Below are 12,782 nucleotides of genomic sequence, written 5' to 3' on the forward strand. Positions count from 1 at the left end.
CCTGTCCGTAGAAAAACTGTCTTCCACGAAACCGGTCCCTGGTGCCAAAAAGGTTGGGGACCAGTGCTCTAGCGAACAGAGTCAAGTCTCAATAATCTACACTTCTGAAGCAGAACAATATTCACCAAAAACTGGATCATGCAAACATCCTTCATGTCTTCATGAAACAGCTACAACTTCTGAAAGGACTGAGCTCCCTGCCTTTGGGAAGAATACTCTTCCCTGCCCTCCACTGTGCAATTTGCCAACTTGCGACTCAGCCTGAATGACAACTTCTCTAGGCGGCCTTCCCAGATCCCCTCCAAGGCTGAATCAAGGGCCCTCCTCTGAACCCGTAACACCACAGCTTGGTAAGCACCACAGCTTACTCATATCCCAATATTTTAACACATTATACTGTGAATCTGTTTACTTCTCTGTCTACCTCTCCAGACGATAAACATCTTGAGGGCAAAGACAATATCTCATTCATTTTTATAGCCTCAGTGTCTGAAACATATCAAACAATCAAGTGCCTGCTGAATGAACGAATAACATGAAAGTTGACCTAGAATACCTTACGTGATTTTTGTAGCACATTTTCCTTGATAAACCAGGTGAACTGAGGCTAATATTAAAATTACTGGCGTCTATATGATCCAGCAATCCCACTCCTGAGCATATATCCACACAAAACTGTAATTCGAAAAGATACATGCACCCCGATGTTCACGACAGCACTATTCACAATAGCCAAGACGTGGAAACAACCTCAATATCCATCGACAGCTGAATGGATAAATAAGACGTGGTACATATATACAATGGAATACTACACAGCAATAAAAAAAAGAATGAAATAATGCCATTTGCAGCAACATGGATGGACTCAGAGATTATCATACTAAGTGAAGTAAGCCAGAAAGAGAAAGAAAAATACCATATGATATCACTTATATGTGGAATCTAAAATATGACACAAATGAACCTATCTACGAAACAGGAACAGACTCACAGACACAGGAAACAGGCTAGTGGTTGCCAAGTGGGGGGTGGGGGAGGGATGGATTGGGAGTTTGGGGTTAGCAGATGCCAACTATTATATGTAGAATAGATAAACTACAAGGTCCTACTGTATAGCACAGGGAACTATATTCAGTAACCTGTGATAAACCATAATGAAAAAGAATATAAAAAAGAATGTATACATATTTATAACAGTTTCTTACTAACACAACATTGTAAAACTATACGTCAATAAAAATAAAATAAAACAGGGAGTGCCCTGGCGGCCTAGGGGTTAGGATTCAGTGCTTTCACTGCAGAGGCCTGGGTTCGATCCCTGGTCGGGGAACCATCCCGCAATGCCACGCAGCATGGCCAAAATACAAAAAAAAAAAAAAGAAAGAAAATAAAATAAAATTACTGGCATCTATTCACATCCCCATTTGATAGCAGAAACAAAGAAATTTCCCCTACCTGACACTGGAAATAGAGGATAAGAAAAGATATGTGCTGCTCAAAATCAGATCAGGAGGAGTTATCATACTAGCTGCTCTTCCTTGATTTGTCCCACACCATAGGAGAGGCTAATGGACCTCTGGATTGCTCTCTTCACCTCCCTTCCACCGATTCTGTATTCTCCTCTTTGCCCTATTCTTCCTTTGTTTGTTTTGTTTTAATATTTATTTATTTATTTTTGGCTGCTTCGGGTCTTAGTTGTGGCACATGGGATCCTTTGTTGTGGCCCACGGGCTTCTAATTGTGGCACGCAGGTTCCAGAACGTGTGGGTTCTGTAGCTGCGGCACACAGGCTCTCCAGTTATGGCACATGGGCTTAATTGGCCTGCGGTATATAGGCTCTTAGTTCCCTGACCAGGGATCGAACCTGGGTCCCCTGCATTGGAAGGTGGATTCTTAACCATTGGACCACCAGGGAAGTCCCCTCTGCCCTATCCTTTTCTCTCTTTGCTTTACTTACCTTTTCCCACTTCCTCTCATTCTATACTTTGCATTTGCATTCTGTTCTCATTTTCCTTTTAACTTTTCTCTGCACTCTGTTCTCCAGGCCTATTTTAGTTAAAATGACCCTGGGGAATACATGAGCAATGCTTTGCCCAACTGGGAGAACTTAGGCCAAGGATGTTGCTATATATCCTGGTCACTTCTGTAAAGCACACCAACATATTTCTGCTGTTTCTGAGGAAACCAAGTAGCGACCCCCTAACAGCAGCACAGGGTTATCAGCATATGAGGTCAAATTGTTACTATCCCCAGTGGGTAAGACATGTTTCTAAACTGCACCCTGTAGTATCCTGGAAATAGGGTAAAGGTCCTCTTAATTTACAATAATTTTAAATAAAAGAGAAATGGGAAGCTAAATATGAAGGGCAAAGAGGAAAAGAAACCATGTTTTTGGGAAAAATGCTGCGTGTTGACAGGACAAATTTCAAAAGCTACAGGATACTTGCTGGGCCAGGTAGGTTGGGAAAAAAAAAAAGGTGGTTCCTGCCCCCAGGGAACCTAGTCTCATTCCTACCACTTCCCAAACCCATAAATGTAAACATTAAAGAACCAGAGAGAGGAGATTCTCTTGAACCAAAAGAGTCAGTAACCTAACATAAGTAAACTGGATGTTCTGGGACAGAAAAATAAAGACTGGATAGAAAACTCTTTGAATTTAAAAAGTTATTCCATATGTTAAAGTCAGCGCCACAAGCATCAGAAGCCAAGGAAAGGAACAATCCACAACTAGGAGTCAAGAGGCCTACCTAGCTCAGATCCTAACAAGCTGTGTAACCTTGGGCAAGTCATTTTACTACTCTGATCCAAAGACGGTTCTTTCATAAAATGAGCATAATAATATCTCCCTGGCAAAGTTGACTGTAATGATTAAATAACACTTCGAAAAGTTTTATATAACATGCCAATGTGGTAAGAGGAAGCAAAAATCCTGTGGTTCAACTTCTAAAGTGTAAGCCTGACTCACCTTCCCAACCTTGTTAAACCCTTTAACCAACCTGGGAGAAGAGTCATGTGAAGCTCCAGGAGTGGGGTGGTGACTATTTAGTCAGTTGCTCTGTATCTCAGTGGCTTCATCTGTAAAATGGGTGGTGTGGAATTCACTCACATATCCGCAAGGTAACGCAAGTCTGAGGAAGGGAGTGCAGAATTTACCATAAGTGAGTAAAACATTTACCCAATCCTCCCTCCCAGGGATAAATAACCAAGATCATCAAATATCATCACTCCCTGGACAGAATTAGAAACAGCCTTAGAGAGCATCTAATCTCGTTTTACAGATGGGAAAACTAAGGCCCAGATAAATGAACTGAATTGTAGAACTCTCAAAGCTAGTTAGTGGCAGAGCTGGAGCTAGGGGCCAGAGCCACCAATTCTCAAGTCCAGTACCCTCTTTGCCAGATCTCAGGGTCACCCAAGGCACCTGAGGCCCTTACAACACATTAGCAACATCAAGACACATTACAATTTCATCAACAGCTGAATGTGGACTACCCAAGGGAGGGGCTGTAAGACTCTGATGCAGGCGGTGCCGAGAGCTGGGAAAGAGAAGACTTCATTGGGAAAGTGAGTAGAGTCCCAGAGATACTCAGACACAAAGAGATTAAAGAAATATGTCTGCTGCAGAATTACAAAGGATCATGAGAGATTACTACAAGCAACTATATGCCAATAAAATGGACAACCTGGAAGAAATGGACAAATTCTTAGAAAAGCACAACCTTCCGAGACTGAACCAGGAAGAAATTGAAAATATAAACAGACCAATCACAAGCACTGAAATTGAAACTGTGATTAAAAATCTTCCAACAAACAAAAGCCAAGGACCAGATGGCTTCACAGGCAAGTTCTATCAAACATTTAGAGAAGAGCTAACGCCTATCCTTCTCAAACTCTTGCAAAATATAGCAGAGGGAGGAACACTCCCAAACTCATTCTACAAGGCCACCATCACCCTGATACCAAAACCAGATAAAAGATGCCACAAAAAAAGAAAACTACAGGCCAATATCACTGATGAACATAAATGCAAAAATCATCAACAAAATACTAGCAAACAGAATCCAACAGCACATTAAAAGGATCATACACCATGATCAAGTGGGGTTTATCTCAGGGATGCAAGGATTCTTCAATATATGCAAATCAATCAATGTGATACACCATACTAACAGACTGAAGGAGAAAAACCATATGATCATCTCAATAGATGCAGAAAAAGCTTTCGACAAAATTCAACACCCACATACGATAAAAACCCTCCAGAAAGTAGGCATAGAGGGAACTTACCTCAACATAATAAAGGCCATATATGACAAACCCACAGCCAACATTATTCTCAATGGTGAAATACTGAAACCATTTCTACTAAGATCAGGAACAAGACAAGGTTGTCCACTCTCACCACTATTATTCACCATAGTTTTGGAAGTTTTAGCCACAGCAATCAAAGACGAAAAAGAAATAAAAGGAATCCAAATCAGAAAAGACGAAGTAAAACTATCACTGTTTGCAGATGACATACTATACATAGAGAATCCTAAAGATGCTACCAGAAAACTACTAGAACTAATCAATGAATGCGGTAAAGTAGCAGGATACAAAATTAATGCACAGAAATCTCTTGCATTCCTATACACTAATGATGAAAAATCTGGAAGAGCAGTTAAGGAAACACTCCCATTTACCATTGCAACAAAAAGAATAAAATACCTAGGAATAAACCTACCTAAGGAGACAAAAGACCTGTATGCAGAAAACTATAAGGCACTGATGAAAGAAATTAAAGATGATACAAACAGATAGAGAGATATACCATGTTTTTGGATTGGAAGAATCAACATTGTGAAAATGACTATACTACCCAAAGCAATCTACAGATTCAGTGCAATCCCTATCGAACTACCAATGGCATTTTTCACAGAACTAGAACAAAAAAATTTCACAATTTGTATGGAAACACAAAAGACCCCAAATAGCCAAAGCAATCTTGAGAAAGAAAAACGGAGCTGGAGGAATCAGGCTCCCTGACTTCAGAGTATACTACAAAGCTACAGTAATGAAGACAGAATGGTATTGGCAAAAATACAGAAATATAGATCAATGGAACAGGATAGAAAGCCCAGAGATAAACCCACACACATATGGTCACCTCATCTTTGATAAAGGAGGCAAGAATATACAATGGAGAAAAGACAGCCTCTTCAATAAGTGGTGCTAGGGGCTTCCCTGGTGGCGCAGTGGTTGAGAGTCTGCCTGCCAATGCAGGGGACACGGGTTCGAGCCCTGGTCTGGGAAGATCCCACATGCTGCGGAGCAACTGGGCCCGTGAGCCACAATTACTGAGCCTGCACGTCTGGAGCTTGTGCTCCGCAACAAGAGAGGCCATGATAGTGAGAGGCCCGTGCACTGCGATGAAGAGTGGCCCCCGCTTGCCACAACTAGAGAAAGCCCTCACACAGAAACGAGGACCCAACACAGCCATAAATAAATAAAATTAAAAAAAAAAAAAAAAGCTTGCCTTCAATTTAAAAAAAAAAAAAAAAAAAAAAAAATAAGTGGTGCTGGGAAAACTGGACAGCTCCATGTAAAAGAATGAAATTAAAACACTCCCTAACACCATACACAAAAATAAACTCAAAATGGATTAAAGACCTAAATATAAGGCCAGACACTATAAAACTCTTAGAGGAAAACATAGGCAGAACACTCCATGACATAAATCACAGCAAGATCCTTTTTGACCCACCTCCTAGAGAAATGGAAATAAAAACAAAAATAAACAAATGGGACCTAATGAAACTTAAAAGCTTTTGCACAGCAAAGGAAACCATGAACAACACGAAAAGACCCTCCAACCCTCCGAATGGGAGAAATTATTTGCAAACAAAGCAACTGACAAAGGATTAATCTCCAAAATATACAAGCAGCTCATGCAGCTCAATATTAAAGAAACAAGCAACCCAATCCAAAAATGGGCAGAAGACCTAAACAGACATTTATCCATAGAAGATATACGGATTGCCAACAAACACATGAAAGGATGCTCAACATCACTAATCATTAGAGAAATGCAAATCAAAACTACAATGAGGTACCACCTCACACCAGTCAGAATGGCCGTCATCAAATAATCTACAGAGACTTCCCTGGTGGCACAGTGGTTAAGAATCCATCTGCCAACGCAGGGGACACAGGTTCGAGCCTTGGTCTGGGAAGATCCCACATGCCGTGGAGCAATTATGCCCATGTGCCACAACTACTGGGCCTGCGCTCTAGAGCCTGTGAGCCACAACTACTGAGCCCATGTGCCACAACTACTGAAGCCCGCAAGCCTAGAGCCCGTGCTCTGCAACAAGAGAAGCCACCGCAATGAGAAGCCCGTGCACCAAAACCAAGAGTAGCCCCCGCTCGCTGCAACTAGAGAAGGCCCGCGCACAGCAACAAAGATCCAACACAGCCAAAACTAAAATAAATAAATAAATAAAAATTAAAAAACAAACTACAAACAATAAATGCTGGAGAGGGTGTGGAGAAAAGGGAACCCTCCTGCACTGTTGGTGGGAATGTAAATTGATACAGCCACTATGGAGAACAGTATGGAGGTTCCTCAAAGAACTAAAAATAGAACTACCATATGACCCAGCAATCCCACTACTGGGCATATACCCTGAGAAAACCATAATTCAAAAAGAGTCATGTACCACAATGTTCACTGCAGCTCTATTTACAATAGCCAGGACATGGAAGCAACCTAAGTGTCCATCGACAGATGAATGGATAAAGAAGATGTGGCACATATATACAATGGAATATTACTCAGCCATAAAAAGAAACAAAACTAAGTTATTTGTAGTGAGGTGCATGGACCTAAAGACTGTCATACAGAGTGAAGTAAGTCAGAAAGAGAAAAACAAATAATGTATGCTAACACATATATATGGAATCTAAAAAAAAAAAAAAAAGGTTCTGAAAAACCTAGGGGCAGGACAGGAATGAAAACGCAGACATAGAGAATAGACTTGAGGACATGGGGAGGGGGAAGGGCAGGCTGAGATGAAGTGACAGAGTGGTGTGGACATATATACACTACCAAATGTAAAATAGATAGCTACTGGGAAGCAGTTGCATAGCACAGGGAGATCAGCTCGGTGCTCTGTGTCCAACTAGAGGGGTGGGATAGGGAGGGTGGGAGGGAGACGCAAGAGGGAGGAGATATGAGGATATATATATATGTATGGCTGATACACTTTGTTGTAAAGCAGAAACTAACACACCACTGCAAAGCAATTATACTCCAATAAAGATGTTAAAACAAAAAAAAAAGAAAGCCAACAAAGGCTTAAAATTGCAGTCTTGGGAAGACATACCCAGTGGGTAAAATTTTCTTTAGGGAAAAGAAACAGGTGGCAGATTTAGAGGACCAGAATGCTTTGAATCAGGATAATTCTTGATTATATGCAATTTAGTCCTTTTGTTGTCTCCTAAGTTTTTAACATTTACTAAGATCAACTGTCTCTCTACAAGATAAGGCCCTCTGCAGAGACCACAGACGGTCTACCTTAGTGGTTAAGTATATAGGCTCTGGGCTCAAATTGCCTCGATTCAAATCTTCGTTTTACCACTTAACAGCTGTGTGATCTTAGATAAATCCTTCTCTTTGTACCTCTGTTAAAATGGAAATAACATCACCCCCATCTCAGGAGGTTTTGTGAGGTTTAAATGTGTAGATTCATCATATTGGTCACAACCTAATAATGGGTTTTTCATCCTTTAGTGTGATGTGTGCCTCTTTTTTTTTAATGTAAAGAAGACAACAGAAATTACCAGAGTACACTGCATGTAGTATGAATAAGTACTGTTTTGCAAAAATTTTGTTTCCTTTATCTATATGTGTGCATATATGTTTCAATTACGTAAAATATACTTCTCATGGTGGTTTGCTTTTAAAACTGTGAGAACCACTGAATTAATGCACAAAATAAAGGTTCAAACAGTGCCTGGCACACAGTAAGCACTTAGTGCTATGACTGTCATTGTTGCTGTTATGTACCTACCTGTTAAAATTGTTTGTAGGATTATCTAAGGTAATATGAAAGCACTTTGGAAAGTCTAATATACAATATTAGTGTAAGTTAAAGGAAGCAACAAGCCCTTCTCTCCACCTCTTAATACCCATACAAGCATAGCCCTGTTTCAGCACATATTTGTTGCTTGGTCCACAAGTTATTTGTTACATTGAACTAAAAAGTCCACAGACCATGACTTATCTACCACTCTGTCATGCTCTGTCAATATCTGCAGAGAAATAGAGGTTTGGTGCCAGAGTAAATTTATTTATTTTTACCTGGGTGGAGGTTGGGATGGGGAAGGCGGAAGTCATGCCCATGGGTAGCTGAAGGAAGCAAGTGAGTCAGAGAAATTGCTTGCTCCCACAGAGCCAGGTAGACTCAAATGCGCCACAAACCAGGCTGGATTGACAGATACTTGAGCCTTTATGCAGGGCTGAATCACTTCCTTCTCTCTATCCTCACCCAGACAACTCATAAAAAAAAATAGCCTCTGAGATCCTCACAGGCATAGCTCACACCAGGAAAAACTGGGAATCCCCAAACAGATACAAATAGGGGGTGACTATGCAACAAAAAGTTACCTGAGGGGTTCCTTGAAATAACAAGCCCACCTAAACGTCCAAATAGCATTTAAATTCAAAACCCTGACTTAGAGAAAAATTTGGAAATGTGCTCACCAATAACTGTATCAGGTCTGGATTCCATCCTCGACACTGTGTGACCTTGAATTAGTCACTGCATCTCTCTGGGCCTAAGTGATTTCATCTGCTAAAAAAAAAAAAGAGAGAGAGAACACGTACCTCACAGGGTCATTGTAAAAATTAAAGACAGTATGCAGTAAAACGGCTAGCACAGGATCTGACACTGGTAAATACACAATAAATGTCTGTCTCCTCTAGCCTACAAGTCAACAACTACAGCAAACTGAGGTTCACTGGCCAGCTCTTAGGTATCCTAGTCGCTTCATGGAAATTGCCTTTTTTAAAAAAGAAACTTTATAATACCATTTCTTTATCTCTCTAGCACAATAGCCTATGCTAGAAGTCTAGGAAAGCAATAATTTCCCATCTCATTCTTTACAAGTAGTGATTCCTAAATGTTTTGGTACTGAAGGCCCAAATTATGCATTGGTACTGCCCCCCCCTTTATCCATTATTAAACGAAATGAGCGAGAGACTCGGTATGATGCCTACATTTTACAGTTATTTGCGTCCCCGTTTCAAATTAATGAGAAATGTATTAAAATTCGCCCGCTGAGGCTGGGACCAGCCTGCGGGGTTTCATCCCAATCTGGTCAGAGCACTCGCTGCGCGGGGAAGGCCCCGGCTCACGGGCGGGACGGGGGGATGGGGGGCGGCCGCGTTCTAGAGCTTTCGGCCCGACCCCAATTTCTCGTTGGCGACGAATATAAGCCACGTGTCGCCATTTTGTGTTCAGGAAACATGGCGGCCACCCCCACGGGAAAGAAAGGGAGGGGAGAGGGAAGGACCGCCACGTTAGCCGCTTTCCCTGGGGGATCCTGAAGCACCCCGCGCACTCGGCCTTTTCTGTCTGGCTCAGCCGAGGAAAAGGGGAAGGGGCAGAAATCACAACTGGCGCACCAAGGGCCCCAGCGACCTTTCTTTACCGGGAGGAACGCGCGGCTCCACACACGGCAAGAAAGGCCCTCCAAGATGGCGGGCCCTGTTGGGGGCCGCCCCCGGAGAGCGTGGGTGCCGTGGCTGCACCGAGCGGGGAAAGGGCCGAAAGGCAGCAGCGGGAGCGTAAGCCGCGCGGGGAAAACCGCAGGAACTCCCCAGAGCAGGAGTAAATGCGGTCCCCAAGATGCACGCCATTGTCTTAAATGTCTGACGAGGCGGCAGCGACTAAACGACACCAGCGCAGGAGGTGGGGGTTCTGCGGGTAAACGAAAGAGAGTTGCAAAATGCAGACAAAGCATTATGTAAATGGACGCCATTCTCTTTATGGCCACGTTTCTAGCCCTTCCCAGAAACCATGAGCAGAGCCGTGAATTTGACGGCGGCGCGTGGTGGGTTTTGGTCTTTCTCCCCACCGACCGCCGCCACGGGGCCGAGGCGGGGGTGTGGGCTGGCGCTGGGCGCCCCGACGCCGAAAATGAAGGGGCCCCACGTGCCCGCCCGGGCGGGCGCCCGCCCCGCAAGCCTCGCCTCGCCGCCCCTCCCCCCCGGAAGACCGCGGCTGCCCCTCCCGTGTGCCCCACACCCTCACGCATGCGCTCTGGCCGCCTCAAGCGCATGTTTTAAACCCGCGGCGTCCTAGCAGCCGCCTGCAGTTATCGCCGGGGCTGCCCGTGTCGCTGCGCGCTTAAACCGCTTTTGTAGGGCGGGAAAATAATGTGTCGCCTCCGCGCACAACACTACCGTTTCCAAACATCTGCCGGCGCCTCTGGGGTTAATAAAATACATGTTCGTTTTAAAACTTTGCCGGACTCACAGCTTCTGCGTACCGGGGCTTTCTTTTCAATGCTAGGCTGTTAAAAGTGTATTTTAAAAACTACTGTATGGGGGTTGGCGCAATCTTGTGACCTAAAAAGGACGGGTCCTCATTTTTTTTCAAGGGGTCCTGCGCAGCAAGCACTTCCGGGGTCAGAGGGTACGCGGGGTTGAAAGCGGGCTTCCCGCCCCGCCCAGACCGCCGAGGCTGCCGCCGGAGTCGCCACCGCCGCGCCCTCGCCCACCCGCCCGCCCGCCGCTCCCGGCCCCGCTCGCCCCCTCCGCCGCCGCTGCCCGCCCCTGCGACGACGCCGCGGCCTCCCGCCCGCGCCCGCTCGCTCCCGCGGCCCTCGCTCGCCTCGCGCCGGCAGTTTTGGGCCTACACCGCCCCTCCCCCAGCCAGCCACCAAAGACTTGACCACGTAACGAGCCCAACTCCCCCGAACGCCGCCCGCCGCTCGCCATGGATGCCGGTGTGACTGAAAGTGGACTAAATGTGACTCTCACCATTCGGCTGCTTATGCACGGAAAGGAAGTAGGAAGCATCATTGGGAAGAAAGGGGAGTCGGTTAAGAGGATCCGCGAGGAGAGTGGTGCGCGGATCAACATCTCGGAGGGGAATTGCCCGGAGAGAATCATCACTCTGACCGGCCCCACCAATGCCATCTTTAAGGCCTTCGCTATGATCATCGACAAGCTGGAAGAAGATATCAACAGCTCCATGACCAACAGCACGGCGGCCAGCAGGCCCCCGGTCACCCTGAGGCTCGTGGTGCCGGCCACCCAGTGCGGCTCCCTGATTGGGAAAGGCGGTTGTAAGATCAAAGAGATCCGCGAGAGTACGGGGGCCCAGGTCCAGGTGGCGGGGGATATGCTGCCCAACTCCACCGAGCGGGCCATCACCATTGCTGGCGTGCCGCAGTCTGTCACCGAGTGTGTCAAGCAGATCTGCCTGGTCATGCTGGAGACGCTCTCCCAGTCTCCGCAAGGGAGAGTCATGACCATTCCGTACCAGCCCATGCCGGCCAGCTCTCCAGTGATCTGCGCGGGCGGCCAAGATCGGTGCAGCGACGCTGCTGGCTACCCTCACGCCACCCATGACCTGGAGGGACCACCTCTAGATGCCTACTCGATTCAAGGACAACACACCATTTCTCCGCTCGATCTGGCCAAGCTGAACCAGGTGGCAAGACAGCAGTCTCACTTTGCCATGATGCACGGCGGGACCGGATTCGCCGGAATTGACTCCAGCTCTCCAGAGGTGAAAGGCTATTGGGCAAGTTTGGATGCATCTACTCAAACTACCCATGAACTCACCATTCCAAATAACTTAATTGGCTGTATAATCGGGCGCCAAGGCGCCAACATTAATGAGATCCGCCAGATGTCCGGGGCCCAGATCAAAATTGCTAACCCAGTGGAAGGCTCTTCTGGTAGGCAGGTTACTATCACTGGTTCTGCTGCCAGTATTAGTCTGGCCCAATATCTAATCAATGCCAGGCTTTCCTCTGAGAAGGGCATGGGGTGCAGCTAGAACAGTGTAGGTTCCCTCATAACCCCTTTCTGCTGTTTTCCCATGATCCAACTGTGTAATTTCTGGTCAGTGATTCCAGGTTTTAAATAATTTGTAAGTGTTCAGTTTCTACACAACTTTATCATCCGCTAAGAATTTAAAAATCACATTCTCTGTTCAGCTGTTAATGCTGGGATCCATATTTAGTTTTATAAGCTTTTCCCTGTTTTTAGTTTTGTTTTGGGTTTTTGGGTCATGAATTTTATTTCTGTTTGTCGATAAGAAATGTAAGAGTGGAATGTTAATAAATTTCAGTTTAGTTCTGTAATGTCAAGAATTTAAAAATTAAAAAATGGATTGGTTAAAAAATGCTTCATATTTGAAAAAGCTGGGAACTACTATCTTAAACTCTTTGTTGGTGCATTTCTTTTCTTCCCTTCTAGTGTTAGGCTTTTGTAGGGAGAAGGGTGGGCCCGTCCCTGGTTTTTTCTCCAGCCCTTTTCACCTTACTGGTAAGATTCCATTCCCTTTCCATCCCAACAAAGGAACACGGCAGGCTGGGCCTGCTTTGGGACGTTTGCAGAGACAGTGGGGGTCTCTTGGAGAGTGACATCCCTCCAGCCAGGTTCCAGAGAGAGGCCTCTGCCCATTTCTCTGGTAGAAAACATAAGGGATTCTCAGATGGGAAGAGTATGCCCACTCGGTAGGACCTCTGATGAATGGCAGTGTGTCCTCTAGTCCCAC

The 12,782-nt window shown here is 45.1% G+C and overlaps 1 protein-coding gene and 1 long non-coding RNA gene across 10 annotated transcripts in view; one reads left to right on the forward strand and one right to left on the reverse strand.

Moving 5' to 3' along the window:
• LOC133104728 (uncharacterized) overlaps positions 1-10,170 on the reverse strand; it is a 72,800-nt gene extending 62,630 nt beyond the window's left edge. For 7 of the 9 annotated variants that reach the window (XR_009703710.1, XR_009703704.1, XR_009703712.1 and 4 more), the window contains exons 1-3: positions 9,700-10,170; positions 8,750-8,840; positions 3,000-3,131 (exon numbers count right to left, since the gene is read on the reverse strand). This is a non-coding gene — a long non-coding RNA (uncharacterized LOC133104728). The other 2 variants (XR_009703709.1, XR_009703708.1) reach the window with 2 other exon arrangements.
• A 607-nt stretch (positions 10,171-10,777) lies between these two features.
• On the forward strand, positions 10,778-12,407 carry PCBP1 (poly(rC) binding protein 1). Its single transcript, XM_061210501.1, has one exon. It carries the CDS (start codon positions 10,989-10,991, stop codon positions 12,057-12,059), a length of 1,071 nt encoding a protein of 356 aa, XP_061066484.1. The 5' UTR covers positions 10,778-10,988; the 3' UTR covers positions 12,060-12,407.
• The last annotated feature ends 375 nt before the right edge of the window (positions 12,408-12,782 follow it).

This window comes from Eubalaena glacialis, chromosome 14 (genome assembly GCF_028564815.1).
Source record: "Eubalaena glacialis isolate mEubGla1 chromosome 14, mEubGla1.1.hap2.+ XY, whole genome shotgun sequence".
NCBI classification, from domain to species: Eukaryota; Metazoa; Chordata; class Mammalia; order Artiodactyla; family Balaenidae; genus Eubalaena; species Eubalaena glacialis.

What these genes read in the sequence shown, in the direction of transcription:
- PCBP1 (XM_061210501.1), top strand. Translation starts at nt 10,989, where the DNA reads ATGGATGCCGGTGTGACTGAAAGTGGACTAAATGTGACTCTCACCATT.